General features: G+C 39.2%; 11 protein-coding genes across 11 annotated transcripts; 5 read left to right on the top strand and 6 right to left on the bottom strand.

Moving 5' to 3' along the window:
- Positions 1-1,007: 1,007 nt before the first annotated feature.
- On the top strand, positions 1,008-1,408 carry ATC70_000356 (uncharacterized protein; the record flags this gene model as incomplete). The annotated part of the gene is made up of 3 exons (XM_064819774.1): positions 1,008-1,158; positions 1,233-1,286; positions 1,344-1,408. The coding sequence occupies 3 exons, from the start codon at positions 1,008-1,010 to the stop codon at positions 1,406-1,408; spliced, it is 270 nt and encodes an 89-aa protein (XP_064683694.1).
- A 513-nt stretch (positions 1,409-1,921) lies between these two features.
- Positions 1,922-3,237, top strand: ATC70_000355 (uncharacterized protein; the record flags this gene model as incomplete). The annotated part of the gene is made up of 2 exons (XM_064819773.1): positions 1,922-1,936; positions 2,002-3,237. 2 exons carry the CDS (start codon positions 1,922-1,924, stop codon positions 3,235-3,237), a joined length of 1,251 nt encoding a protein of 416 aa, XP_064683693.1.
- A 2,537-nt stretch (positions 3,238-5,774) lies between these two features.
- ATC70_000354 (Tr-type G domain-containing protein) lies at positions 5,775-6,892 on the top strand (the record flags this gene model as incomplete). Its single annotated transcript, XM_064819772.1, has 2 exons — positions 5,775-5,901; positions 5,964-6,892. The coding sequence occupies 2 exons, from the start codon at positions 5,775-5,777 to the stop codon at positions 6,890-6,892; spliced, it is 1,056 nt and encodes a 351-aa protein (XP_064683692.1).
- Positions 6,893-10,199: 3,307 nt separating this feature from the next.
- On the bottom strand, positions 10,200-10,712 carry PKC1_2 (Serine/threonine kinase; the record flags this gene model as incomplete). The annotated part of the gene is made up of 1 exon (XM_064819771.1): positions 10,200-10,712. The coding sequence occupies one exon, from the start codon at positions 10,710-10,712 to the stop codon at positions 10,200-10,202; it is 513 nt and encodes a 170-aa protein (XP_064683691.1).
- A 167-nt stretch (positions 10,713-10,879) lies between these two features.
- Positions 10,880-11,719, bottom strand: DYN2 (Dynein light chain; the record flags this gene model as incomplete). Its single annotated transcript, XM_064819770.1, has 1 exon — positions 10,880-11,719. One exon carries the CDS (start codon positions 11,717-11,719, stop codon positions 10,880-10,882), a length of 840 nt encoding a protein of 279 aa, XP_064683690.1.
- Positions 11,720-12,000: 281 nt separating this feature from the next.
- On the top strand, positions 12,001-13,320 carry ATC70_000351 (uncharacterized protein; the record flags this gene model as incomplete). The annotated part of the gene is made up of 1 exon (XM_064819769.1): positions 12,001-13,320. The coding sequence occupies one exon, from the start codon at positions 12,001-12,003 to the stop codon at positions 13,318-13,320; it is 1,320 nt and encodes a 439-aa protein (XP_064683689.1).
- A 1,176-nt stretch (positions 13,321-14,496) lies between these two features.
- ATC70_000350 (uncharacterized protein) lies at positions 14,497-16,143 on the bottom strand (the record flags this gene model as incomplete). Its single annotated transcript, XM_064819768.1, has 4 exons — positions 14,497-15,537; positions 15,662-15,743; positions 15,807-15,926; positions 15,980-16,143. The coding sequence occupies 4 exons, from the start codon at positions 16,141-16,143 to the stop codon at positions 14,497-14,499; spliced, it is 1,407 nt and encodes a 468-aa protein (XP_064683688.1).
- A 1,371-nt stretch (positions 16,144-17,514) lies between these two features.
- ATC70_000349 (uncharacterized protein) lies at positions 17,515-18,666 on the bottom strand (the record flags this gene model as incomplete). The annotated part of the gene is made up of 7 exons (XM_064819767.1): positions 17,515-17,835; positions 17,898-17,979; positions 18,046-18,169; positions 18,226-18,340; positions 18,404-18,466; positions 18,518-18,568; positions 18,631-18,666. The coding sequence occupies 7 exons, from the start codon at positions 18,664-18,666 to the stop codon at positions 17,515-17,517; spliced, it is 792 nt and encodes a 263-aa protein (XP_064683687.1).
- A 143-nt stretch (positions 18,667-18,809) lies between these two features.
- Positions 18,810-19,852, bottom strand: ATC70_000348 (uncharacterized protein; the record flags this gene model as incomplete). Its single annotated transcript, XM_064819766.1, has 5 exons — positions 18,810-18,854; positions 18,917-19,164; positions 19,231-19,484; positions 19,566-19,645; positions 19,727-19,852. 5 exons carry the CDS (start codon positions 19,850-19,852, stop codon positions 18,810-18,812), a joined length of 753 nt encoding a protein of 250 aa, XP_064683686.1.
- Positions 19,853-20,661: 809 nt separating this feature from the next.
- Positions 20,662-22,533, top strand: ATC70_000347 (uncharacterized protein; the record flags this gene model as incomplete). The annotated part of the gene is made up of 8 exons (XM_064819765.1): positions 20,662-20,778; positions 20,837-20,858; positions 20,922-21,023; positions 21,082-21,189; positions 21,255-21,879; positions 21,940-22,219; positions 22,273-22,458; positions 22,513-22,533. The coding sequence occupies 8 exons, from the start codon at positions 20,662-20,664 to the stop codon at positions 22,531-22,533; spliced, it is 1,461 nt and encodes a 486-aa protein (XP_064683685.1).
- A 301-nt stretch (positions 22,534-22,834) lies between these two features.
- On the bottom strand, positions 22,835-23,371 carry ATC70_000346 (uncharacterized protein; the record flags this gene model as incomplete). The annotated part of the gene is made up of 2 exons (XM_064819764.1): positions 22,835-22,959; positions 23,029-23,371. The coding sequence occupies 2 exons, from the start codon at positions 23,369-23,371 to the stop codon at positions 22,835-22,837; spliced, it is 468 nt and encodes a 155-aa protein (XP_064683684.1).
- Positions 23,372-27,036: the final 3,665 nt, after the last annotated feature.

Below are 27,036 nucleotides of genomic sequence, written 5' to 3'. Positions count from 1 at the left end.
GTTATTGAACCCACCAGTGTCTTTCTACTACGTCAAAGATGCTATCAGAAATACGTAGTCTTATGCGTCATATTACTCTCTTTCATATCGTCCAATCTAGATTTTGTTGCTGTGCAGACTAAATGCGACGCCTCAGGTGATCTTCTTCAACTCCTCAAAAGTTTGACAGAAATCGACCTTGTTTCGGTTTATGGAATGCGTTTTGAATAGATCCCACAACAAGTACGGTAAACAAACTTGTATCAAATGTTTCTTCTCGTTTGTGCTTTTCAGCACAACATATATCCTAATATGAATTAGCCTCTCATTTCCATTGTATTTGATAAAAGAACAGGACTCATGCCGCTAAAACACACAAATAAAGATGAGGGTACAACACTAAATAGAACAACAACCCTTTGTTCATGTTACACGACGCAAAAATCAAGGTACCAGGACAACAAACCACGCTCACTGTATGCAGATCACATAAACACTTTTCTCTTGTCGAGAACGACATTACCCCATCTTGTTTTGTATACATTGTATCAGTCCTTATCGAAAACCATACACAACATAAAAAGGAGACATTTGATTTGAGCATGTCAAGCGAGATGGATTTGAATCATCAGAGATTCGATAAACACGCATCATGAAACAATACAGCATCATGTTATATGATATTTATCCTCGATAAACAAACAGTTTTCTGATCTGAATCAACCACTCGACAATGAGCAACATGATAAAGAGGTTGGTTGAATTCAATGAATCCAAATGAATCAATGAAGGCTGACTTGAAATTAAGCAAATTAAGTGACTATTCTGAACATGCTGCTCCCTAACACAAACGCACACAAAGGTAAAGATTGCCCCTATTTTCCTTTTTTCTCTCTTTTATTTCTCTGTACTTGTTCAGTTGGTAAATAAATTCAAAAAGGTAAAGGTAGAATGATGGCGAGATGGAGAGAAAAAGGGCTCAAATGTGGATGGCATGGACTAAATCAGACAACAACGTGACATGTTAGATGTCTGATACCAAAGCCGTTGTGAAGAGTGTGGATATGAGTGAGGAGATGCAACAAGAGGCTATCGAATGCTCGACACAAGCCTTGGAAAAGTACAATATTGAGAAGGATATTGCAGCACACATTAAGCGTGAATTTGATCGCAAATATGGTAAGGAAACGAAAGCGGGAAAGAAAAAGCGAGAGAGATGGAATCACATTTGATTTACATGTCTATTCCATTAGGACCTACCTGGCACTGTGTTGTTGGCCGCAATTTTGGTAGTTTTGTCACTCATGGTAAGATGGAATTCGACAGGGGAAAACGTGTTTTTGTATCTGACATTACCTATCTAGAATCCAAGCATTTCATCTACTTTTACCATGGTCAAATCGCTATTCTTTTGTTTAAATCTGCTTAAATATTCACCCCCTTTTTCTTTCGTTTATGTGTTTTAATTTGGAGTAAATCGACATGTTGTGAAATACATAATGCAATTCAAAGCTAAGCTTTTTGTTATTTTTACATTTCGGTGTGTGACATCAAAAGATGAAATAACGGATTCTAAGGATGATGAAACAAGTCAAATTGAGGCGATTGGAAGTGCAGGATTTTTCCTTTTTTTTTTTCTTACGTCTAAACAAAAGCTTGTCAAATTCTATATAAATCGCACATCATTGATATATTTCTTCTTTTTCTTTTCCTTTCAACTCAAAAATATATTAATCTCAAACAAATGCTTAACCTAATTATAGCTGCCGTGCAGGTAAGGCGATCAATTCATTGACATGTTGTTGCCATGGTGACGATCCATGATCACCATGGTAACCATTCATTGCCATAGCAACCATTAAACATTGATGTTTAGGCAATTTTACAAGTGATGGTGGTGGTCTTTTTCGGTAGTGTGTTGGCAAAGTATGGTTATTTCAATATGGATAAGCAAAGAGTAAGCATTTCTGGCATTTATTGTATATCGTAATCATGACATTGACACTTTTTTTTTTCTGCTAGTGGCTATCCAAATTAAACTTAGTCTTTTTTACACCCTGCTTGCTATTCTCCAATATCGCTTCTGTCATTTCGTTCCAAAAACTATTAGCATTCTGGCCAATTCCCGTGTTCTATCTCACTTTTGCTCTCTTGAACTACACGAGTAGTCAACTCATTACTCGATTGGCTGGTCTCAGTCCAGCTTATCGTAGATTTGTCTTGGCCTGTGTCATGTTTTCCAATTCCAATTCATTGCCGATCGCAACCATATCCAGCTTGGCTGTATCTGAGGCTGCGCACATTTTGTTCTGGGGCGACGATGATACACCTGAATCTGTGGCTGCAAGGGGTATCTCTTATACTCTTTTCTTTGCCATCTTTGGTAATCTGATTCGTTGGTCTTACGGATATCAATTGCTGCAAAAGCATGAAGATGATGTATCAATCGAGGATAATCGCAAAGTAAACGAGGAAGAACAAGTAGAGACCATGCAATCCACATATCACTCATTCGACGGCCACTCTAGCAGCAGCAGCAGCAGCTCAACCTCTGATTATTTGACCACTTCTCGTGATGGCATGCCTCGACAATTAAGCGCAGTGACAATTACAGCGGCAGATGAGAACACCACTCTATTACCTCAAACAAACACCAAGAGCAACAAACAAATTGATACCATAACGGCTCCAGCACCTTTGTACAAACGCATTGCTAAACGTATTAATGGTTTCATGTCTCCTCCACTTTATGCTGCCTTCTTTGCTCTTTTGGTCGGATTATCACCTTTAAAACCAATTCTGTACGACAAGCAATCCTTTTTGTATCCTTCATTTACAAAAGCCGTTGAGAGCTGTGGTAAAGCAGCAGTTCCACTCATCTTGACCTGTCTGGGTGCCCAATTAGTCTCCATTCAAGAATCTCAACATCCTGCTTCTCCTCAAATGAAGAAACCAGTTGCACTCGCCATTGCTATCCGTATGGGACTCATGCCATTTTTAGTTGTACCGATCGTTGTTTTGTTTGTATTGTATGGTTCTCAGTTCTCTACTTTGGCAAGTGATCCTGTATTTATTACCATGATGATCGTATTGGGCTGTACTCCTACCGCAATCAACCTTGTACAAATCACTCAAGTAAACAACATCTTTGAAGAAGAAATGTTGCGTATGCTTTTCTGGAGTTACGGTGTCGTTTGTGTTCCAATCTGTACGTTTGTCGTCTTTTTAGCATTGAATGTTGTAGATAGAATGTTATAAATCTTGCTTTATCTCTCTTTCTCGCTATTATCCTTGTAGAATATCAGTAATACCCCAAATTCTATTATAAAGTAAACATTTTGAAATGTTTACAAAAGTGTTCAGTCCTTAAGCGGTAATTTTTGTCTGGAGAATCAAGCAATTATAGTGTTCTAGATCTGCTATCTTGCCTTCTTTGTGAACACACATGATGCATAGATTGGCTCTTTTAACGCTTTATGGCATTTTGTGATATCCCAAAGGTAAAGTTTATTTCAAACGGGCATCTTTGCAAGGCATGTGGCCTGCTGCATTTCGGTCGATTTTGATAATACACATATATATTTTTCAATGCATTACATGTGCATGTTCTCATATAATTTGAACATAACGTGTGTCTCTTTTTATGTATGCACAGCTACCTATAGACAATGCTAATCGGCCCCTGTATTTTTTATATAGTACACTGGTCTCTCGATAATTTAGATTAGGATAGAGTGCAACTCGAATTCGGAGAGATTCTACCGTTTCAAACCTCGTAGTGAAATTCGACAGAGAGGCAGCTATTGCGCAAGGCAAAACTTTGTCTCGCAATTAATGTTATCATCTGGCCTTGGCAATGTTTGCCATGAGGGATATGTTTCGTTGTGCAATTGGCTTCCATTCTCACACTATACCAACATGTATTGTAGTGTTTACGCAGTATCTGTCAAAACACTGGCCAGTTATCGTCTCGATCCCAAATACGCTCATCGACAAGCAATGTCAGATCAAAAATAATATGACGTTAATTTTAAGATGTAGCATTGATTCTTGGCCATTGAACTGCAAAACACTGTAGGCTGGAAGATGCATGATAGTAGTTGCCTGCAAAATATTGAACCTGGCATGCTGAAATAAAGTGATTGCAAATTATATCAAGAAGCAATATAATCATATCCACTAAGCACCGTCAAAGTGCAATAACAAGCAGATGGAGTTCACAGGCGTATTTGAATAATAATCCAAGCTGACAATCATTATTATATCCGAGAGTTTATGCTACGGATGGCTCTCTACCTTCGCTTTGCTTCGGTAAGACCCAACCTGCGCAGCGGCAGCTCGTGCTACTGATTGCTCTTGTGCATCTTATCAAAATACTGCTACTTTCATTTTGACTCTCCACTTACACATAAAAGCCCTTTATATTATCTGTGTATCTGATTTTTATGTGATACTTTACATCCATATACACGTAGCTACTTCGTATACAGGTAAGCAGCATACCGGTATGTCCCCTTTTAGTCGAGTGTGTATCTTGCGCAGCAAAAACTGGGTACATTCGAGCCGTATTTTCTCGCGTCAGGAGTCGTTTTAGATTGTCAGAATAGCACCAAGCAATTGCTCTTAGCTGGCAGTTACTTATTGCCACTATTACTCAACTTTTTAGGGACCAACAAAACATGGCCAAATTTCGACCAACAAGCATGAGGTGCCCCTCATGGTTTTTATCAAAAATCAAACGATCGCATTTTTGACCTTGATAACGAAGACTTTTACTATGGTATACGAGCCATTCAGCACTTCGGGTGGTTTCCTGACCTACGCTTCGCTTCGGTGGAAACCAACTTACGTCCAAACAACTCGCGCTGCCGCGGGCCTTTGGCTAATATCCCAATATTAATATAGCTAAAATGTTAGAAGAAGAACCCTGATTGTTGATTGATATATAATCACTAATCATAAGAGCGTTTATGCTTCGGATGGTTCTCACCGAAGCGTAGCGAAGGAAGAGAACCAACCTGCACAGCGACAGCTCGAGCTACCGGTTACCCTTGCGTATTTTATCAAAATACTGCTACTTTCATTTTGACCCTCCACTTACACATAGTAACCCTTCATATTATCTGTGGATCTGATTCTTATGTGATGTTCTACATCCATATACACGTAGTTACTTCATATACGGGCAAGCAGCATACTGGTATTTCCACTTTTCAGTCCATAGTGTCACTGATACAGCTAAACCTGAGTGCATTTGAGCAGTGGTTTCTGGTGGTAGAAGCCGTTTCAAGCTGTCAAAATAGCCCCAAATAATTGCTCTCATCTAGCATTTACTTGCTGATATCTTTGCTCAAATTTTTTTAGGACCCAAAAAACATGGCCAAAAATCGACCAAAAAGCATGAGATACCCCTCATGGTTTTCATTGAAAATCAAACGATCGCGTTTTTTGACCTTGATAATGAAGACTTTTACTATGGTATATCATGAATCAAAATGTTTCTCTCGATCCAAAGCAACCTCTGAAACCACTTTTGCGAGGCCTTTATATGCAAAATCTTGACATTTTGGCCAAAAACCGCTTTTCATATTTTCTTGAATTGCTCGATAAATTCAGTCAAAACATTTATTTTACTTGGCACCATTGGAAACGCCTTGAAACGTACTCCAAGAATGTATTAGGAAGTACGGGCTGATTATCACATTTCATATAGTCGAAAAAACTATAATGCGTTGTTATAGCTCTGTGTCTTTTCATATATTTCCGTGTTATACTGTTGTTATAGCTAAAAAAATATGGCAGACGGCGTCAACCTCAAGACCTTTTCTCTTCCAAGGAAGTATTTGCCTGGAACCGATTTAATGAGCAAGCTCTTGTTAGCTGATCAAGATGTTATTAATATTGTTGTCTCAGCAGTTATTGGTATGATCTTAAATATGCCTGTTAGTATGCTACTAATTCTTTTCGTTTGTGTAGGACCAAAGGCAAAAGATCAACTGAGTGGATTGATTTCACTCGCTCTGATGTCGCGTACGAGTCAATCAACTGCTCTAATGACCTACCTCGTATTCTAATCGAGATTCAAAACAAGGCAGATATGAATTTTTATCAACAACTAATCCACTACTCGCGTTCGGTTTCTAGACAACATAAAGCGTCTAAGCTCCCTATTGTTGTGGCAATTGTGATTAATTCGACAACCAGCTATCTACTTGAAACTGAAATACCTGGTTCTCGTATCCCTTTCGCAAAGCAGCTGTCGAGTATTGGCTGGGCCAGCTCATGTCTATTTTTCAATGCAGAGACTATTGCGCCCTATCTCAACGAAACCCCGTTAAACCCATTACTTGCACTTGTTCACTGTCTTATTGAACAAGAGACATCACTTATCAACTTTACGCAATGCAATGATCCAACATTAATTTGTCTGTATACCAAAATGAAAAATATACTTGGTAGCCATATCCATGACAACGAAAACTCTATCCATGCATTAAAAAGTGTATGTGCCCAATCAAAATCAGAATGCTATAAGGCAAAGGCAGCCTTTGAAAATCAAGATCAACCTGTTGGCGTGCGTATTGAAACAGCCGTAAACATTTTGAGTAATGTCATTGCGTATGTCGATGGAATAGCACAAAAGCGACGCTTAGAGAATCCATTATCCGATTTCGAATTTGCTGAGCAACAAGTGGACAAAAACGGACACATACCATGGAAAGCTCAATTCCAACAGTGGAAAATACTGGGCCGCTTTGAGCAGTATAAGTCGTACAAAAGTGCTCAAAGTGCTTATCACCGCGCTATGAAAAAGCAAAAGCAAAAGCAAAAGCAAACTGAACAACAACAGAGAACACCTGTAGTAGCGTCCTCATCACCATCACCTTCCGGAGCAAGACAGTCATCATTTTAAATTGAATTTCTGATATTAGTTATTGATATGTTCCCCTTGTCATAGTTAAAAAATTAGGAAAAAAAAGTATTCTAGGCATTAAGAACCAACGATGGATTGCTTGATAGTTGAGCGTATAAATTGCGCAGAGAAGACGTAAAGAAGCAGAGAGGCGTTGTTGTAGCATTAAAAGGAAATTGCTTAAACGATTTGACGCCGTCTGCCATCAATTTTTTTAGCTATAACAACAGCTATAACAACACATTATAATTTTTGAAATATCAAGTTGAACAGCTAATAACTAGCCAATCAACAGTGTCCTTTGCTATAACCAAATGTTATAGCAATTTCGTACTCTTATTTGCTATAACATTATGTTATAGTACTCCTATTTGCTATAACCAAATGTTATAGTACTCCTATTTGCTATAACAGTATGTTATAGTACTTCTATTTGCTATAACATTATGTTATAGTACTCCTATTTGCTATAACAGTATGTTATAGTACTCTTATTTGCTATAACATTATGTTATAGTACTCCTATTTGCTATAACATTATGTTATAGTACTTCTATTTGCTATAACAGTATGTTATAGTACTTCTATTTGCTATAACATTATGTTATAGTACTCCTATTTGCTATAACAGTATGTTATAGTACTCCTATTTGCTATAACCAAATGTTATAGTACTCTTATTTGCTATAACATTATGTTATAGTACTTCTATTTGCTATAACATTATGTTATAGTACTCCTATTTGCTATAACCAAATGTTATAGTACTCTTATTTGCTATAACATTATGTTATAGTACTTCTATTTGCTATAACATTATGTTATAGTACTTCTATTTGCTATAACATTATGTTATAGTACTCTTATTTGCTATAACATTATGTTATAGTACTCTTATTTGCTATAACATTATGTTATAGTACTTCTATTTGCTATAACAGTATGTTATAGTACTTCTATTTGCTATAACCAAATGTTATAGTACTCTTATTTGCTATAACATTATGTTATAGTACTCCTATTTGCTATAACATTATGTTATAGTACTCCTATTTGCTATAACCAAATGTTATAGTACTCTTATTTGCTATAACATTATGTTATAGTACTCTTATTTGCTATAACATTATGTTATAGTACTCCTATTTGCTATAACATTATGTTATAGCAGACACACCAGTTCGCTAAGTCCCTGAAATGCTATTTTGTACTCCTATTTGCTATAACATTATGTTATAGCAAAAAAAAATTCCTAATACGACATTGTCTACCGCTTACCGAAACGGGCTCTTCTGCTTTATAATTCATCCCTTTTCCCGCTAGTTTAGCGGATACGTCCATTATTTCAAATGTTGTATATTTCGAAATATGTCGTAACCAACCACACATCACTAATCACTATCACTAATCTAAAATATATATACTGGAAAACTATGAAAAAAAAAATAGACAAGCCAATCATATCCATTATTGAGCCGGGCAAAGGTGAATAAAGCTACCGGCAAAGCCTGCAATGGGGAGGGGGTTCGGAGGAGGGGCTCAGCCTCTCCACCAAGAACATAATAATGCATCTAATTCAACACTGGATAACATTGATTTATAGGGGAGGTTTACCATAGCGAAGCAAAGGTGTAAAGCCTATGACAACTAAGCATCTAATCCAACATTGGGTAGCATTGAGTTATAGGGGGTTATACCGTAGCAAATCAAAAGTGCAAAGCCATGGTAATCAGGCGTCTAATCCAACACTTGGTAGCATTGATTTATATGAGGGCTTGATTGCAGCGAAGCGAAGGTTCAAAACCATAGTATCTAATAAGCAGCAAATTCGAGTTTTTATTTCCATTGCTAATAAGCTTACCGGCAACATAACGCAACAAAATTTGAATGAATTAGCTTTACCAAAATTAATATGCCTCTTATTCGAATTAAAAATTGCGCAAGCTACAGAACTGCCTTTCTAATAAGTTCCAACTACCAAAGATGTGATTTATGCCGTGTAAATAAACTCTATAAAGCAATACATAACCAAATTTGACAGCTTTCAAGCCTTCATATCTTGGCATGTAGATCTTTATGAGCCACCGGAATGACGCCAAACAATTGTACTTGAGTAGTAGTAACTTCCTGACATCTTTGCTCAACTTTTTCGGCCAAAAAAAAACATGGCCAAATCGACCAAAAACCATGAGGGGTACCTCATGGTTTTCATCAAAAATCAAACGATCACATTTTTTACCTTGAAAATGAAGACTTTTACTATGGTATATATTGGATCAAAATGTTTCTCTCGATCCAAAGCCACCTCTGAAACTACTTTTATGAGGTGTTCATATGCAAAATTTCGAAATTTTGGCCAAAAACCTTGTCCCAGATTTTTTGGGATTGCTTATTAAGTTCAGTTAAAACATGTATTTTACTTGGCATTATTGGAAGCGCCTTGAAAAGTACTCCAAGAGTGTATTAGGAAGCGTAGGGTGATCATCACAGTTTATATAGTCAAATACCTTAAAATAGATTAAAAAAGTCGTAAAAAGACAGAATCCGTCCAATCTTAAGCAGAAAAAGTAAATGGAGTTTGAATGAATTTTGGCGGCGGCATTGCTGCTGGCTGACCTAAATGTCTTTCTGTTGATGGCAATGATGATTGCGATGCTGATTAATTGGGGATCATGAATTTGAAAGAACAATCGATTAGCCTGAATCCTTTTTTATTTGGTTTTATTGCGAGTTTTTCCCTATATAGGTGTCTTTTGCAATGATAATCTCTCAAAAAATCGCTGTAGATCTCATAAAAGTCCTGTGTTTACGCATGGTCAGCTCTGTGTCGCCATCTCAAGAGCAGCATCCGCGAATGGGTATCTCTGTTCTGCCGCCAGAAAATGCGACTCGTACGGAGGATGTAGTGAACCAGAAGTCTTATAATAACGTAAATGCTGCATAAAAAATATTGATTTGGTTATAGCAAAGGACACTGTTGATTGGCTAGTTATTAGCTGTTCAACTTGATATTTTGAAGCGTATGGAAAGTAGGTGGTAAATTACATAACATTATCGTTAACCATACTATTTTCCTTGCATTCTATATTTAATAACGTTAGTCTGGACATTGATGATTCATGGGCTGCGAAGCATGTCTGCAGTAAGATTTTGCTGAAAATGGACAATCTAAGCAAATAATAATAATAATAATAATAATAATAATAAAAACATAAAAAAACTATGAATACTCATTTATTTAATTTCAAGAAGCATAAGTAATCTTTGGCTATACTAAACTATTGTAGCTATGATTGTTTCTTATTCATTAACTAATCAATTGAACTTTGACTTTATACGTAGATTCAACGAGGATGATGCTTTTGCGACTATTGCCTTGAATTTTGGATGAACTATGCTCGGTCTGATCAAAGGTTCTTTTTCTCGATTGCTCGCCTTTGAGGCTTGGCAGCACATGTGTTGTAACTGACGAATGGCTCATGCGGGAATCACGGTATTGTTGGTATGTGTTGCTGCTAGCGTTGGTGTTTTCTGTTTCATGGCCATTTGATACTTGTTGAGGTGTGCTAGCAGCCGTCGTAATAGTAGCTGCTGCTGCTGCTGCTGCTGCTTTAGATATGTTGGTTTTTGAGAGTTTGTTGAGAGTATTAGAAGGTGCAGACAATGGCATCATATTCATAGGTTGTGCCGGATCACTGGCTTGAGTTTTCTGATGATATGGCATTGTATCCTGTCTTTTGCATATAGCTGTATTGCTCGTTGGGTAGTTGTTGTGAGCATTGAGTGCTGAAACGTGTCTTTTAGGACTATTGCCTTGCATCGTGGAAACACTGTGCTCTGTCTGATCAAACGATCTTTTCTTTAGCTGTGATTGATTATTTGGTACGGGAGGTGGTGGTCATCACTGTGATCGCAGACATCGCCAGGCACTGCCCCTGGAACCCACACCTTCACTTCAGACCTAGAAAAACCTCCGATGACATACGTCTATGCGTCTTCATCGTGGTTTCGGTCAGTGGTTCTGCCATGTGGGTAAGCCTTCAGTTGGATTGACTGGACATACATCCATTCAATTCCGAGGAACAATCCCCTGTCGTGGTCCCCTTGGTTTGTGTAATCTGCCTCTCTCCACGAGGGCATGACCTCTCCCCAGTGGGGCTTGAACTTTGAGCGGATTTCTCTACTCATCAAATGCGAGTATATCGCTATACAATGTTGGACGTCCCAGGGGCCCCCGTCAAAGGTTTCCCTGTTCCTCTCTAGCCATACAGACCAGAGGAGGTATGACCATTGTACTTGTGCTAGTTGAGTGATGTCTTCGTCTTTCATTCCGTACAGTGCCAAGGCTCCATCGGTCTGGGCGGCGATATTCACTCTGTATAAGTTTTTCCAGGCCTCCCAGTTGAAGTCAGACTTTTGCGTGGTGGTTTGGAGATGTTGGTTTTGAGTGTGTATGAAATATTGAACCAGAGGTTCAATTCTTTCGCACTCTAAGAACAAGTGTTGCAGGGTCTCTTCTTCGTAGGTACATCCGCAAAGTCTACGTTCCCGTGGTTTATCACGCAACCTGTGTCTGGTCAAGAGGGATCGTCTACTGACCTCCCATAAGAAAACTTTGACCGAGTCGCCAACTGGGAGCTTCCACAGGTGCTTCCAAGGCTTCCCTTGAATCACACCATATGATGTTTCCACAGTTGTGGCTGTGGGTGGAACATACCCACGTTGCTTGGTTACTTGATCTTGGATCAGTGTTCCATAGAAGTCCGTGGGTCTTTTTGCAGAGCTCAAATAACTGGGCTCGTTGTTGATAAGAAATGCCACATTCATGTTTGACTAAGAAGAGGTGGGTCTAATCATCTGTCGGCGCAGATTATTCGGGATAAAGGCTTCCAATTTCGCCATAATACACTACTTCCGGAAATTATTGGTGCACTAATAAAAAGCAGTTTGGTGCACTTAGAAAAATCAATTTGGAGCACCGCCAAAAATCATTTTGGTGCACTCATTAAAATACGATTGGTGCACCTGCAAAATAAATTTCGTGCAAAAATTAAAGTGTATTTGATGCACTTTTAGTTCTTTTCTTATCACAAGTATTACTTCATTCAATGGATCAATTTATTTTCGAAGATGGAAACGGCAATCTCTGCAATGAGCAGGGTGAATCAGTTGCTGTCATCTCCACGGAGATAGACAATGAACAATACCCTTTGGCTAACATAACCAACTTTGGTGAGTATACGTACCTGAAGCCACCAGAAAAGCCAAGCAAGACGAGTGAGACAGATAGTGTAGAAGAAGATGATGATGAAAAAGTAGATTCAAGAGAAATTAAAAGAAAAAGGTATCGTTCATACAAACCTGAAGATAAAGACAAGTTTTTCTTTTACGTTTACGAGAAACAACTGAGCATCCGCGCAGCATGTAAAATGGTAAATATCCCTCCCAGTACTGGTCAAAACTGGTACAAGAAAGGTGTGGAGAGTTTGGCAAAAGACGAGAACCTACCACACAAAAAAGAGAGCAGCAAGGTTGGAAGGCCAGCAAAACTTCGAGAAGAGCACAGAATGGCTTTGATCAGCATAGTAGATGAAAAACCAGACTCAGTTTTGGAAGAAATGATGGAACAACTGAATGCTCAGTTTGTTGGCCTTGATATTCACCAATCTGCCTTGCACACATTTCTTTATGAAAAGTGTCATTTTTCTCTTAAAAGGGCTCATTTCCACTCTGTAGAGCGAAATAGTCCCGAGAAGATTGAAGAAAGATACAATTGGGTCAAGCAGTGGCAAGAAACTGACATGGATTTTACAAGCAATTGCGTATTTATTGATGAGGCTGCATTTCATATCAACATGAAGCGCAACTATGCATGGTCAGGTAAAGGAAAGCGAACTGTTGTAAATGTTCCCAAAACTCGAGTAAAAACCACGACAATCATTGGGGCCATATCTTCCTTTGGCATTGTTAACGTAAAGGTGAAGCTTCCAAAAGTTACGGCACCCTCGAAAAAAAGAAAAGCTACATGTGGCCCTGTTCAAGCAGATAAGGGAGAAACCGTTACTGGGCATTATTTCAATTTTGTCGCCAGCACTTTGGATGTGATGGATAAGTACGAACAGTTCAAGGATCACTATTTGATTATGGACAATGCCACTATCCACAAAAACAAAGACATACAACTGTACATTGAAGGCAGAGGGTATAGATGCGTTTATCTCCCACCTTACTCTCCGGAACTTAATCCAATCGAGCAGTTTTGGTCCATAGTGAAAAGCAAGCTTAAGAGAGTCGCACTTTTGGAAGAAGAAACGCTATCCACTAGAATTTCTGACTCTTGTAACAAGGTTATGATCAGCGACTTACAAGGATTTTGCAGATACTCTGCTGCCAGATGGGCTGACTGTTTAGAGAGAAAAAGTATATAATAAACACATTTGGTGCATAATGCACCAAATACGTTTTAATTTTTGCACGAAATTTATTTTGCAAATGCACCAATCGTATTTTAATGTGTGCACCAAAATGATTTTTCTAAGTGCACCAAACTGCTTTTTATTAGTGCACCAATAATTTCCGGAAATAGTGTAACCTTTCGCCGTTGGGGAGATACTTGGCTAAAAGCATTATTCCTCCAGGTGCCATCCGGTCTGACGACTTCGTGCCACCATCTTGGGCTTGTAAAATCTTGGAGAGTTGGGCGGATTGTTGACCAAACCCTGCTTTCTCCAAAGGTGGTTAGGGTAGTATACCACAAGGGTATCTCCCCCCAACGTCCGGTCACCTAAATATTCCGCAATCTGGGTTCCACCATGTTTCAGCCAAAATTTGGAAACGGCGGTCCAGTACTCTGGCCAACTCGTACTGATCCCGCCCATCTGTTTAGCCGTTTGGATCCACGGATTACCGAAGTAATGCTGAATCACCGGCATAGGGTAGCTAAGCCTATTTGATGCACGGAGCTGCCAGTAGTACCGAAGTACTTCTGCCCATCTAGCTCCGGCTGACACAATGAAGTCTTGTATCGCTACAAGCTTATATGCGTCAAACAAAACTGAAAGAGTCGGGAAACCGAGGCCTCCCTCACTAGGTGGCAAACCTAGTATATACTTATTCGCTTTTGACCTACGGTTATCCCAAACCGCCTGAGACAGCCAAGACTCACAGTAAGTCAACTGACGTGAGCTCATTGCTAAGTATCGCGCCAAATACATAAATTTGGGAATGATTAATGCCTTGATGGCATTTATTCTTCCCTGTAAAGACAGATAGGAGAGATTCAACCGGCTTAGCACCACTTTGATCTGTTCTATTCGGGGTTCCCATGCTTTCGCAGACGAAAGCTGCCAACCGACCGGGACGCCTAGGTGTGTGACCCAATTGCCCCTGCCGATCGGTTCTGGGAGGTTATTCGGCACTTCCCCAGCAGATGGTTTGGTGAGGATTTCAGTCTTTTCAGTATTGAACTTAGCGCCAGAAGCCCTACAATACTGATCGAGGGTTTGTTTCAGATCTGGATACTGTGGCCAGGTTTCAAGCCCAATAACAGTATCATCCGCATACATCGTATATTTGAGTGGGGGGAGACATGGGAAGTTGTATGCCTATCTGGGTCTGGTAAACGATCTTTTCTTGGATTTCTCGTTATTAGACCTTGACGCCATATTTGTTGGGATAAAGTAGTTTGGATTGTTGTAATAGGGGTCACGCATATCGTATTTGCTGCTATTATTGTTACCGTTCTCCTCTCCACCACCATTTGACGCATTTTGAGATAGCTTGATGGCCGTTATAGTTGCCGCTATAGTTGTATTGCTCGTTGAAAAGTTAACGTGAGCATTGTAAGATACGTGATCAGATGATGGCGTCATGTTCACAGCTTGAGATATTTCACTGGCATTGGGCCTGGCTAGGGTGTCTTGTTGAGTAGGGATTGCTGTCTGTTTGATGGATGTAGCTATATTGTTTGTAAAGGGGTTGATATGTGCAATGTTTGGTATATAATGAGATGGTGGTGGTGTTATTTTCACAGGTTGAGCCGATTTGTCAGCCAAGGGCTTGGCCCCGGTATGTTGATTATATGAAGCCGTATTCTCTTTGATGGATGTAGCTGTAGGTGGCGACAAGGGTGGAGATGGGCTGTTTGTCTCGCATGTTTGGCCGCTTGATGTTTGATTTGTGTCCTGCGATACTTTAGAAACGCTTGCGTTGATATTGTTGATATTGTTGATAGATACTGTGGTATTATTAGACACGTTTGTAGTGGTAGTGTCAGACATCTCATCTTTTGTTGGTGGGGCATGAGGAGGAGAGATGGGATCGTCATGAGTTGAAGTTGTGCTTGCTTCAGTTAAAGGCATCAAAGGTTGTTCAACTGAAGGAGGTAGTGAGACTGAAGGACATGCAGCAGTTGACTCTTTAGGTGTTGCCACTGTAGGTCTAGGCAAGTGTGATGAGGCTTGCGCAGAGGTTGATGCAGAGAACTCTCCAGCTGTTGTGGCCACTGACACTGATACTGTGGTAACATTACTCAATTCAGAAAGCACTCGTTTGGGTCCCATTCTAGATGCTGATGATGTAGATGATTTAGGTGACTTTTGTGATTTGGGTGCTGCTGCTGAGAATGGTGTTCCTAAATGTGAAGTCTACAAAAGATGTACGCCGTTAGTTTGGTGGGCACTTTTAAGCAGCTTGTTGGCGCAACACCTACCATAATATTAGTAAAAGGTATAAACCATCAAAAAAAAAAAAAAAAAAGAGAATACTTACTGTAATGGTGGCAATGGCCATGTCTTCTGAGATGGTTACTGGTTCCAGGTGGCTAGCACTGTTTAATGCAGCTTGACGGGCTCTACATCAAAATGCATGATCAATGACAATGATATGGTTACTTGATTGCACTACCAAAACTTACTTGCGATATTCATAATTCATGCTTTGCTTGAAAAGGAGAGTGAGACCGCCAAAGACCATAATAGGTGTTACACTATTTTCTTCAAGCAATTGAGTAAATTCCAGCAAATAGTCGTTATATCTGCAGGGAAATCTTGTTAATATAAGATCAACGGAATAGATATTAATACTTACGAATTGGCGGAATGATTCCATACAGGCTCCAAAGCAGCACGGGAAGCTCCATCAAGAAGAAAGTCATCACCATCGATGGCAACAGTTTTACCTTTGTATTCTGAGAATTTGATGGTTCTTTGGTTACGGTCAATCGATTGCAAAAGTACGCCAATGCTTGTCATGGTGAGAAAGTGTTTCAATGTAAGCTTATATTCTTTTTTGTTTTGTATTTATGATTTAATGAGTGATAAATGAGAAAACAAGTGTGTAGCTTGGATATGAAACAGTAAAGAAGACAGTGAAAAAGCTTAAAGCAAAATAGACAGTTGTATATCAATGCATATATTTTTCGCGTTTTGTAGTGACGTCTGCATCCCATACTGTGCAATAGTTCAGTGCTCAGATCAGCCATTACGCCAAGCACACACACATGTATTAACTCTCTATACTTGATACTTGAAACGCCACTCCTTTAAATTAGATTATCGGCAAGCCACCGCGTTCGACCTCTCCAATATATTGCCTTTTGGGGGGGGGGGAATACATACAAAGCAAGAACGTCTTGAACATGAATTTGATCTGTTGATTGACTTTGATTAGCCTTGATTAACCTTGATGCTAGGACTCATACATTGCATTTCTTGGGTTGACACTAGCACAAATAGTTAAACCGCAACTGCATTCATTCGTTCCTGATTTGCAGCTCACATTCTTATTACATGAGACATTATGCAAAACACGGCAAAATTTGGATGCATTTGAGCAGTGGTTTCTGGTGGTAGAAGCCGTTTCAAGCTGTCAAAATAGCCCCAAATAATTGCTCTCATCTAGCATTTACTTGCTGATATCTTTGCTCAACTTTTTTTAGGACCCAAAAAACATGGCCAAAAATCGACCAAAAAGCATGAGATACCCCTCATGGTTTTCATTGAAAATCAAACGATCGCGTTTTTTGACCTTGATAATGAAGACTTTTACTATGGTACATCATGAATCAAAATGTTTCTCTCGATCCAAAGCAACCTCTGAAACCACTTTTGCGAGGCCTTTATATGCAAAATCTTGACATTTTGGCCAAAAACCGCTTTTCATATTTTCTTGAATTGCTCGATAAATTCAGTCAAAACATTTATTTTACTTGGCACCATTGGAAACGCCTTGAAACGTACTCCAAGAATGTATTAGGAAGTACGGGCTGATTATCACATTTCATATAGTCGAATCTAGCAAAATAGTGTGATCAAGTCGAAGATCATCAGAATTTGGCCACTCTGGAACAGACTAAGAGTCTGGGTGTGAATTAATTTTGGCTGGTGGGGGCCAGCTGGCAAACTCAATGCCCTTTTCCTCATGAAGGCAATACAGTAATAAATGCCCTTGAAGCGTATGGAAAGTAGGTGGTAAATTACATGACATTACCTTTAACCATATTGTTTTCCTTGCATTCTATATTTAGTAATGTCAGTCTATCAAAATACTTGTTAGAACAACTTGTTTCCTTTTTCAGGCTTCGAAAGTGTCTAGGGACTGAACATTTATTATAATATGATAATTTACAAATTGGCAGTAGAGACAATAGCGCCGCCGTCCACGGTAACAGTAGCACCGTTAGTATATTGACCAGCTCTTGAGGACAGATAGATACAGGTACCTGCGATATCTTCCATACTTCCGATACGTTTAACAGCCAATTTGGATACAATTTGATCGTGGAATTTGTCCAAGGTAGCCTTCATCATCTTGGATTGGAAAGCACCAGGGGCAATGACATTGACACGGACACCCTTATAACCAATCTTGCCAGCCATATGGCGAGACATGTGATGGAGGCCGCCCTTGGATGCAGAGTAAGCGTAGGTTTCCTGAGGAGGAGCCTGAGGTGTTGTGCAATTAGCATTTATGCGTTTTGGTATAGCGCTTTATACAGAATACTTACTCGGATACCATCAATGGAGCCAATGTTGATAACAGAGGATGTGTTTTCTCTTGATGCCTTGGCTGTCAAAAGAGGAAGACAACTATAGCATACGATAGGATGAGCACAACAGGGACATGTGCATTAAACGCCATGGCGAAATACTTACGCTTGAGTCAATGTGAAAATACGCTTCAAATTCAAGTTGACGACCTTTTCAAAGGCATCATCAGGGTATGTCTCAACTGATTCATTCCAGTTGGCGCCGGCATTATTGATCAATACATCAAGATCTGTCAACACGTATGTCAGTTTTCATTCTGCTGAATCAGTTCATGGTGATATTTACGATCCTCTTTTTGAGAAAGCTCAGCAACGAGACGTTCAATTTCAGACTTCTTTTGCAGATCTGCAGGAATGGCGATACATTGACCAGGACCTTGAGCAGTCAATTCTTTGGCAACCTTTTGGAGTTTGTTTTTATGAGTGATGATGATGCATTGACACTAGCATTGCGCATGATTTACCTTGTAACAGACATCAGCAGAACGACTGGTAATGTATACTTTGGAACCAGCAGCAACAAAACCCTGCAATCTTATTAATAATCATTTTCACACACTCTGGCGATCTTTTCTTACAGTGGCAATCATTTCACCAATACCTCTTGAACCACCAGTGACCAAGACAACCTGCCATCATTTCACTTGTTGGATTACTGCTACATTTTCTATGAGTCCAACGTCCCATTTACCTTATCCTTGACATCAAACAAACTCTTGTAATCCATGTTTATTATCGTTATTTACAAAATATATCCAAAAAGAAAAAAGGGAAAAAAAAAAGACTAAAGATCAGAAAGAGAACTCTATAAATGTAAAAAAAAAGGAATTTCAATTTTATTAAAGCAAATGACTAAGGTTTTTCTCATATTCAATCCTCTTGAAAGCTTAATCTGTTCTCATAGAATTCAATTAACTACAGTTTACAGGGTGTGAGTATAACAAGCACTTGTTGGTTGGTTCTACACGCAATCTTACCTTCAAGGGAGCCCTTCTTGCAACAGTAGAAGTCTTATACTTGGCTAACTTAGAGTCATTCCAGCGAACAATGGCGTATAATTGATCATCGTCTTCATCTCTTCTAACGTATTGGACTTTGTAGACTTTGCCATCCCATTTCTGATTGAGTCTGAAGGTTTCGCCCTCGATTTCGCTATCGGAAACGTCAAATTCATCTTCACTTTCATAAACAGTTTCCTTTGATTCGGCGTCCTCGACGTCAGCTTCTATATGTATACACATGTTAGTTGTGTTTGTTTACTAAACTCACGGCATTGATAGCGGAAACTTACCATCGACCTTGGCTCTCTTCTTTCCAGAATTTGTAGCTGTTGAGGATGGAGCAGAACCGCCTCTAGCATTCTTTCTCTTCCTTGACTGGACAGCAGGCTCCTCTTCAGCTACAGCAGTATCCTTCTTATCCTTCTTGTCTTTGGTAGCAGTGGCTACCTTGTTGCCGCCTTCCAATTGCTTGAAGACTTCTTCGCGTTCCTTCTCACCGCCGTGGGTAGCCCAGTATTCGTCAACTAATTGTTTTGCATTTTCACTAGAGGATGATCAAACATTGTCATTAAAAATTTTGCATTGACAATGACAGTTGGGAGTTTCAATTCAAGTAGACACTTACACTGCTGTAGCGGGTTCCCAGGTGTTATCGCTATCAGGATAATTCTTCCATTTTACCAAGTAAAGCAATTTTGCTCTTTTCTATTGTGAGTTGAGATTGTGTTTAGTCCTTGCTGAATCACATCAGCAACTCTATATAAAAAAAAGGGAAAAAAAACTTACGCCTTTGCCGGTGATTTGATGGGATTCAACACGTTCAACCTCATACTCTTCTTCAGCAGTGGACTCAGGTTCAGCTTCCTTCACTTGCTTTGTGTTCTTTGCGGATTTTCCGCGTCCTCCAGCCATTATTTGTTATAAAAAGTTTTGTATGCAAATTAAAAAAAAAAAAAAGGAAAACAGTGCTGTTTATCAGATAGACACTATCCAACAATGAATGAATGGGAAAAAGTAGAAGCGCGTTGAAGGAATGGGTGCAGAAACTGATTGAAAAGGCAAGAAAAAAAAAAATTCGCTAAAGCGTTGAGAGACTGCTTTCGATGGCATCTGCATTTCCTAAAATCAGATGTACAATGAATAAAATGAACAAATGCGACCAAGAAATGCATCAAATCATCAGAATGGGCTTTGCTGTTGACTAAATGCCCCAAGCTGATGATCTCCTTGTTGTCAAATGCATATATATCCGATCATTCTCTGCTCGCTATTTCCTCATGTTGTGAAATCTTCCGATCCTTGAACCGTATATAAGCATTGCTGTAGTAGCAGAGCATCAATGAGAGTGTCAACTGATCATCAGGTACCTCTGTTTCCATAAAGGTAGCTTGCCATTGTTCTGTAAATCTGTTCAAGCGCGAACATCCCAAGAGCGATACGGTCGACATGACTACAGTCGCTCATCTGAGATGAATTGTGATGATGCCATTGCAATACCCTAAATCTCTGATTTACGCCTGCCCCTTGCCTACGATCATTTGAATAAACCATAATGCAAGCATAGGTCTCTGATCATCAGCAGCCTTGTAATACAACAGAGTACCGTGTTACCATCATCCATGTCCATAAAAGGATGGTTAAATTTCACACACACACAAAAAGACTAAATGTACCAACATCTCCCTCTTCTTTTGCTCTTTCAACACTTTATACAATCATAAATGACTACTACCACAAATCAAGAGATCAACTTTACAAATTACTTTGGCACAAATAATGGAGCAGAGCTGGAGAGTAAAAAGAAAAAGGCATCTAGAGCATGCCTTCATTGCCAAAGGGTATGGACATTTAAGCTATTCTCTGATTTTCATTCTAACATGTATGAAAAAAAATCAGGCACATTTAACCTGTGATGACTGTAATGAAGACACCGATAGCAAGATGGGCTGACAGACTGACTTTACTTGTATGATTCATATAGCTAGACCTTGTCAACGATGTGTGAAAAGAGATTTGGCAACTACTTGCACAGATGCTGTACGAAAAAGAGCGAAATACCTACAGGACATTCCAGTAGACGAGTGTACGGTGTAAATGTTGCCTAAAATACACATCGATGATGACTAATATGATGGATCTAGTATTTAATACATCAAACAACAGCAGCAATCGGCCTACCACCTCTTCTGCCGCTGTTCCATCATCGTCCACCGCTTCTTACAGTAACCCAATGGTGGATAACACTGCAGGTATGACAAGGATAAAATATTTTCAAATGCTGGAAAAATGTGACCAACCGTAATCAATCTTCCAGCATATTCAACTACTGCTGCCACATCAAATACATCAGAATTGTTTGATTTTGCATTGTCTGATCTCAACTTTGGATCAACTACCATTGGATTGGAATACGGATTTCTGGGTAACATGTTACAAAACCCGTTGCTGGATTTGGACACAGCTACACCTACGAGTGCTCCTACGACAACTGCCCCAATGCATCTATCGACTATTGGCATGCAGCAAATGATGGCCAACAATGGGTACTCATCTTCTGTGTCTCCTGCAAGTACAACAACTTCAGTGCCATTCTACAATATGGCATTTAATCCTCAAATACGGCACCAACAGCAGCAGCAGCAGCAGCAACAACAACAACAACAACAACAACAACAACAACAGCAGCAGCAACAACAACAACAACAACAACAGCAGCAGCAGCCCATTACACCTATTCCTAATAATAGCAGATCTTCTCCACTTTCAGACACTACATCGATCCTCGGTATGAAACGCCCAAGCAACGCATCCTCAGTAACATCTGCATCCGGTAGAAGAAAAGGATATGGAAATACACCTGAAGAAACATATACCGGGGTAAAGAGACCCTTTAATTATGCAGAAGGATTTCACTACCTTATTCAACATGTCCGGGACAAGTAAGTTCCTATCCTTGTGTACAACATGTATAAAAACGAAGAACAAAACGCTGTTTATAGGATGGGCAGAGATGACCTGATGAGGATAAGTAGAGCATTGGCCTTGTTCAGACCCTCCTTTCTAGCGCTCATTATGAACTTGACAGAAGAGGATTTGGTCTTTATGGAGAAATGCTTGCAGCGAACATTATTGGAATACGAGAAATTGATCAGTTTTTCAGGAACACCGACAGTTGTGTGGAGAAGAACAGGAGAAATATGTCTTGTTGGGAAAGAGTTTTCGCTATTAACACAATGGACCAAGGACATGCTACTGGGGAAAAAGATTTACATTTACGAGGTATTTGCATACAAATTCATGAGAATGCATCTTACACTAACGTCAACGGAAAGCTGATGGATAGTCAATCAGCTGTGGAATATTGGGAAAAGTTTGCTACACATGCATTCGATAATACAGATAAATCTTGTGTCTATTCATGTATCATCAAGACACCGCAGCAGAAGCCTGTGCCTTGCACATTTTGCTTTACCATCAAACGAGATATATTTGATCTGCCCAGTGTTATTGTTGGCAATGTAAGTTTTGTTATTTTGAAGAGTATAGGATGATGGCATTGATGTGTCATATAGTTTCTACCCATACTCAGCTAAAACGTTATGGTGCATTTGGCGAGCGATACAGATCAAGACATGTGCATTTTTTGCAATATCAAATTATAATTTAATAGTATATATGATTTAAAATAGATAAATGAGACGAGCGAGAGAGAGAGAGAGATTGAGGTGATACACTTGAAGCGATGAGGATTTTTTACTAATACAAATACAACTCAATATGTACAAGAGCTATATAGAGGATGTGTGTAAGAAGGGGAGGACAAGGAGGAGAGAAAGAGGCAACAGGAGTAAAAAAAAAAAAAAAAAAAAATAGGAGATGATTTTGGCGGTTTACTTAGGTACGTTCGTCATCTTCATCCTCATCATCACCATTCCATTCATCCCAATCAATTGGAATAACACCCTTGTTGTAATCGCTCTCGAGCTGACCCCAAACAGCGGGAGTAAGGTCCAAACATCCTATGTGAAATGCGCATTGTTAGCGTCTTGAAAGAGGTACATGATGAAAATCATTGTTTGTATATTTACCATTATCACATCCAGGACAAGCATCAGTCACTGTGGCAATGGTGCACTTTGTCTTGTGACAAATCTTGAGCTTCTTTCCACACCAATGACTCTTCTTGTTCAAGTTGCCGTATTGATGAGCGTTCATGGCAACGATTTGCGAGTTTTCGTCTGCATATGGACCACAGGCACCTTGAGAACCTCCTTCTGACTCGGGATCGAAAAAGGTACCAATACCGTGATGAAGTAAATTCTTGACAGTCTTGACCAGATCTCCTGCTAAACCTCTAGCTTTCAGTGGTTTGGCTGAGGCGATGGTTGCAAATAACACAACCAAGAAAGTGAATAGCAATTGAACCTTCATATCTATGTGTATACTCTATTTTAGATTTGAGTGGCAAATGAGAATAGGAGAAATGAGAAGAGCGAGAGAGAGAGAGAGAGAGAGAGAGACGAGACTAAAGAGTAAGAGGAAAGAGAAAAAAAAACTAAAAAAAAACAAGATCAAGATGGTATTCTTTTTATATGTTTATGATTGAAGGATGGTGAACCAGAAGGAGGGGAAGGACCAAGTCAATGACTTGAGTGAGTGAAGGGGCGGAAGAGGGGAAGGAAGGGTGGGGGGAAGCTTAGAATACCATGTATTTACCTGCTTTCCTCATCACTGCTTTGTCCCAATCATGTCGAACCACCTGCAGTAATTAGCATAATTGACTAGTTGTTCTTGTTGTGTATCTTGCTTGCTTTCTAATGTCGTTGTTTTTGTTTGCAGTGATTTTTGCAGTGTTTTGCGTATGCTACCCCCCCTTCTTTTTAACCTAATAATAAACCCCACCCCTCTTTCTTGATTATAATTTCTGCTTCTTGATAGGTTTGAACCCCTTGGTAAAGAATATTTATTTTTTTTAGATTAGGCTTCAAACCTAACGAAATTGTAGATTGAACATGTGTCATATTTGTTTTAGAGACTTCAAGATGTGATGCTGCTGCTGCTGCTGTTGTCTCTCTGTCTGTAGTTTTTCTTGTGATTTACATCTTGTGTACCATCGTTTCCATGTATACATGGGCCAACTCCTCGTTTTGCACATTTTCTACAAGGTAACTGAGCTCTTTTCTCCTTTTGCTGTTGTTTGATGACTTGTTCGACAAATCTCCTGCCTCAACCACACCTCTCCCTTGATTTGTTTCTTGACTCAGACACATAAATCAACTTGACAATAGACGCACACACACACATATAGGTCGCTGATAAAGACGACTTTAAGAAATGTCGCGTGATACTATTGTAAACACAAACAGCACTTTATGCCAGTCGTAGATCATTGATTGTGTCTTGGTACAGACCCTCAAATTGAATGTGTTTATTGAAAGACTCGGCTTGTGTGCCACAAACAAAAAGTGTCATGTTTTGACACAAATAGGTTTCCCGTACCATTTTCTTTGTTCTCTGATTTAGATGTCTGAAAGAGTGCTCGACATGAATCCCATAGAACCAGTAGCCCATTTACTAGTGCACGGCCAGCAAATGGGTGGTTTTAGATACATTGATACATCCCCTTTCGATCCCCTTTCAAGACGCTATTTGAGTGTTCTAGATAAAGAAAGAAAAACCTGATTTGTGATTGTATGTGATACATTCATGTTAAAATCACGTTCTTTCATCAAGGTGTAAAATGCCGTATTTTATTCATAAAAATCGCTATTACGTGTAAAAGCCCACGTTAATCAATGGTGCGTACTGGACGGTTCAAATGGCAATCATAAAATGGGATCATTCTCTCTCTACACATCGCTCAGAAAGTATATTCGTTATGGAACGCTTCTGATCGGAAAATGCTGTTGATTGTTGTGCATAAATGCTTACTGTTCCTCAGTTTTATTCAAATTGCATCTGAAAGGGAGATCTCATTTACCGTCAAAATATTGTATGAATGGGATCATCTCTCCCTGTGGATATGTTTGTTCTTTCATTCTTGGCCATGTATTCTATAGTTTATTTTAGTGGTGATAGTGTGTTATGTATGTACATCAAAACATGATGGGCAGCAGCCCACCTGAGCGCATAAACATACAGTAGCTAGTTTACACAACGTAGTACCTTATGACAAGTGTGTTGTGTACAGCAAAGCTTAAAACTTTCTGCTCATCAGTTTGTCATGATCATCTAAGCAACTAAGCTCATCCACTTGATTGTGTGAGTATGTATGTGTGAGTGGACAAGGTGGTGTCTGTTTGTATACGACAAAATCCCAACCCCTTCTGTACACATGTAATCACTCGATCCCCTTACTTTTCACCAACCAGAATTTCTATTCCGTAAAAGCAGAGTTTGAGAATACACCTGCATTTGACTGTAACGGTAGTGATGAGGCTTGTATAGCAAATGAAAGCTCATACTTTCTTTCTGTCCTGATTCACACAACAGCAATCGAGCAGTGTCTCGTTTCAACAGTAAATATGATACAATTCACGCACACGCATGCTTGTTTGTTTGCTGGACATGGAGTAATAATGACGATACATGAAAACGATAATGTGCGTGGCATACTGTGTATATAAAAGTATCAACGGATGATTGCCCATGCTAATGACATTGTTGTGTTGCTAGAAATGCATTGTCGATTTTCCACTAGTGTAGTGCAAATCACCATGATTCCGCACATCCTTTTTCCCTTTACGTACCTCATGTTGTATTCAGCTTCGTCATGCTAATTATCAAGTTCATGCAATCCAGTTTGGCCAAAACTGCACACACAGTAATCTCTTCCACCCCCCCTCGCCAGGCTTTTTTAATAACGCTGTAGTCTTTAATGCAATGTACAAGATGTAAAACATGGTTTATCACTACGAATTAACACTATATTCATCAGTTTCTCTCTAAAAAGAAAGTTTAATTTGAACTAACAGCTATTGTTTTTTAAATGCTACATTCATTGCCATCATGCCATCTAAAAAAAAAAAAATGCACGATAGACAATGATGACCTATCTGAATACTTTCAAGTGCTGCTGCTGATCGTAGAAAAGAAGGATTTCATGCGCATTGAAGAATCACGCTACTCAAGACATGCATATGTTATACAGCAACATCAGCAGATCTATTTGCGATTGTCATCTGGGCAGCCAAATCATCTAATTATTGGAGCCTGTATGATAGCTACAGCTTCATAAATAACAGCCTCAAAGATAGTAAAAACACCAGTGAGTAGGAGGTTTTGGTGGATTGTTGATAGCTTTTACTACTACATACGAGCCTTTGGCTAATATCCCAAAATTAATAGAGTTAAAATGTTAGAATAATCCCGATTGTTGATTGATACATAATCACTAAACATATGAGTGTTTATGCTTCGGATGGTTCTTTACCTTTGCTTCGCTTCGGTGAGAACCAACCTGCGCATCGGCAGCTCGTGCTACTGATTGCTCTTGCGTATCTTTTCAAAATACTGCTACTTTCATTTTGGCCCTCCACTTACGCATTAAAAAAACCCTTCTTATGTGATGCTCTACATCCATATACACGTAGTTATTTCATATACGGGCAAGCAGTATACAGATATTTTCTCTTTTTAGTCAAAAGTGTACCTAATACAGCAAAATTTGGGCACATTTGAGCTGTGTTTTCTCGCGTTAAAAGCCATTTTGGACCATCAGAATAGTACCAAACAATTGCTCTCATCTGGCAGTTACTTTCTGACATCTTTGCTCAATTTTTTGGGGATCAAAAAAAACATGGCCAAAAATCGACCAAAAAGCATGAGGTACCCCTCGTGGTTTTCATTGAAAATCAAACGATCGCATTTTTCACCTTGATAACGAAGACTTTGATTATGGTATATCATAAATCAAAATGTTTCTATCGATCGAATGTAATTCCTGAAATCATCTGTGTGGGACTTTGATATGTAAAATTTCGACATTTTGGCCAGAAACCTCTTTTCATATTTTCGTAAATTACTCAATAAGTTTATTCAAAACATTCATCTTACTTGGTACCATTGGAAGCGCCTTGAAAATACCTCTAACAAAG

The sequence above is a fragment of the Mucor velutinosus genome (genome assembly GCF_035048745.1).
Source record: "Mucor velutinosus strain NIH1002 chromosome Unknown tig00000041, whole genome shotgun sequence".
Lineage (NCBI taxonomy): Eukaryota > Fungi > Mucoromycota > Mucoromycetes > Mucorales > Mucoraceae > Mucor > Mucor velutinosus.
This window is presented reverse-complemented; position numbering and strand designations above follow the sequence as displayed.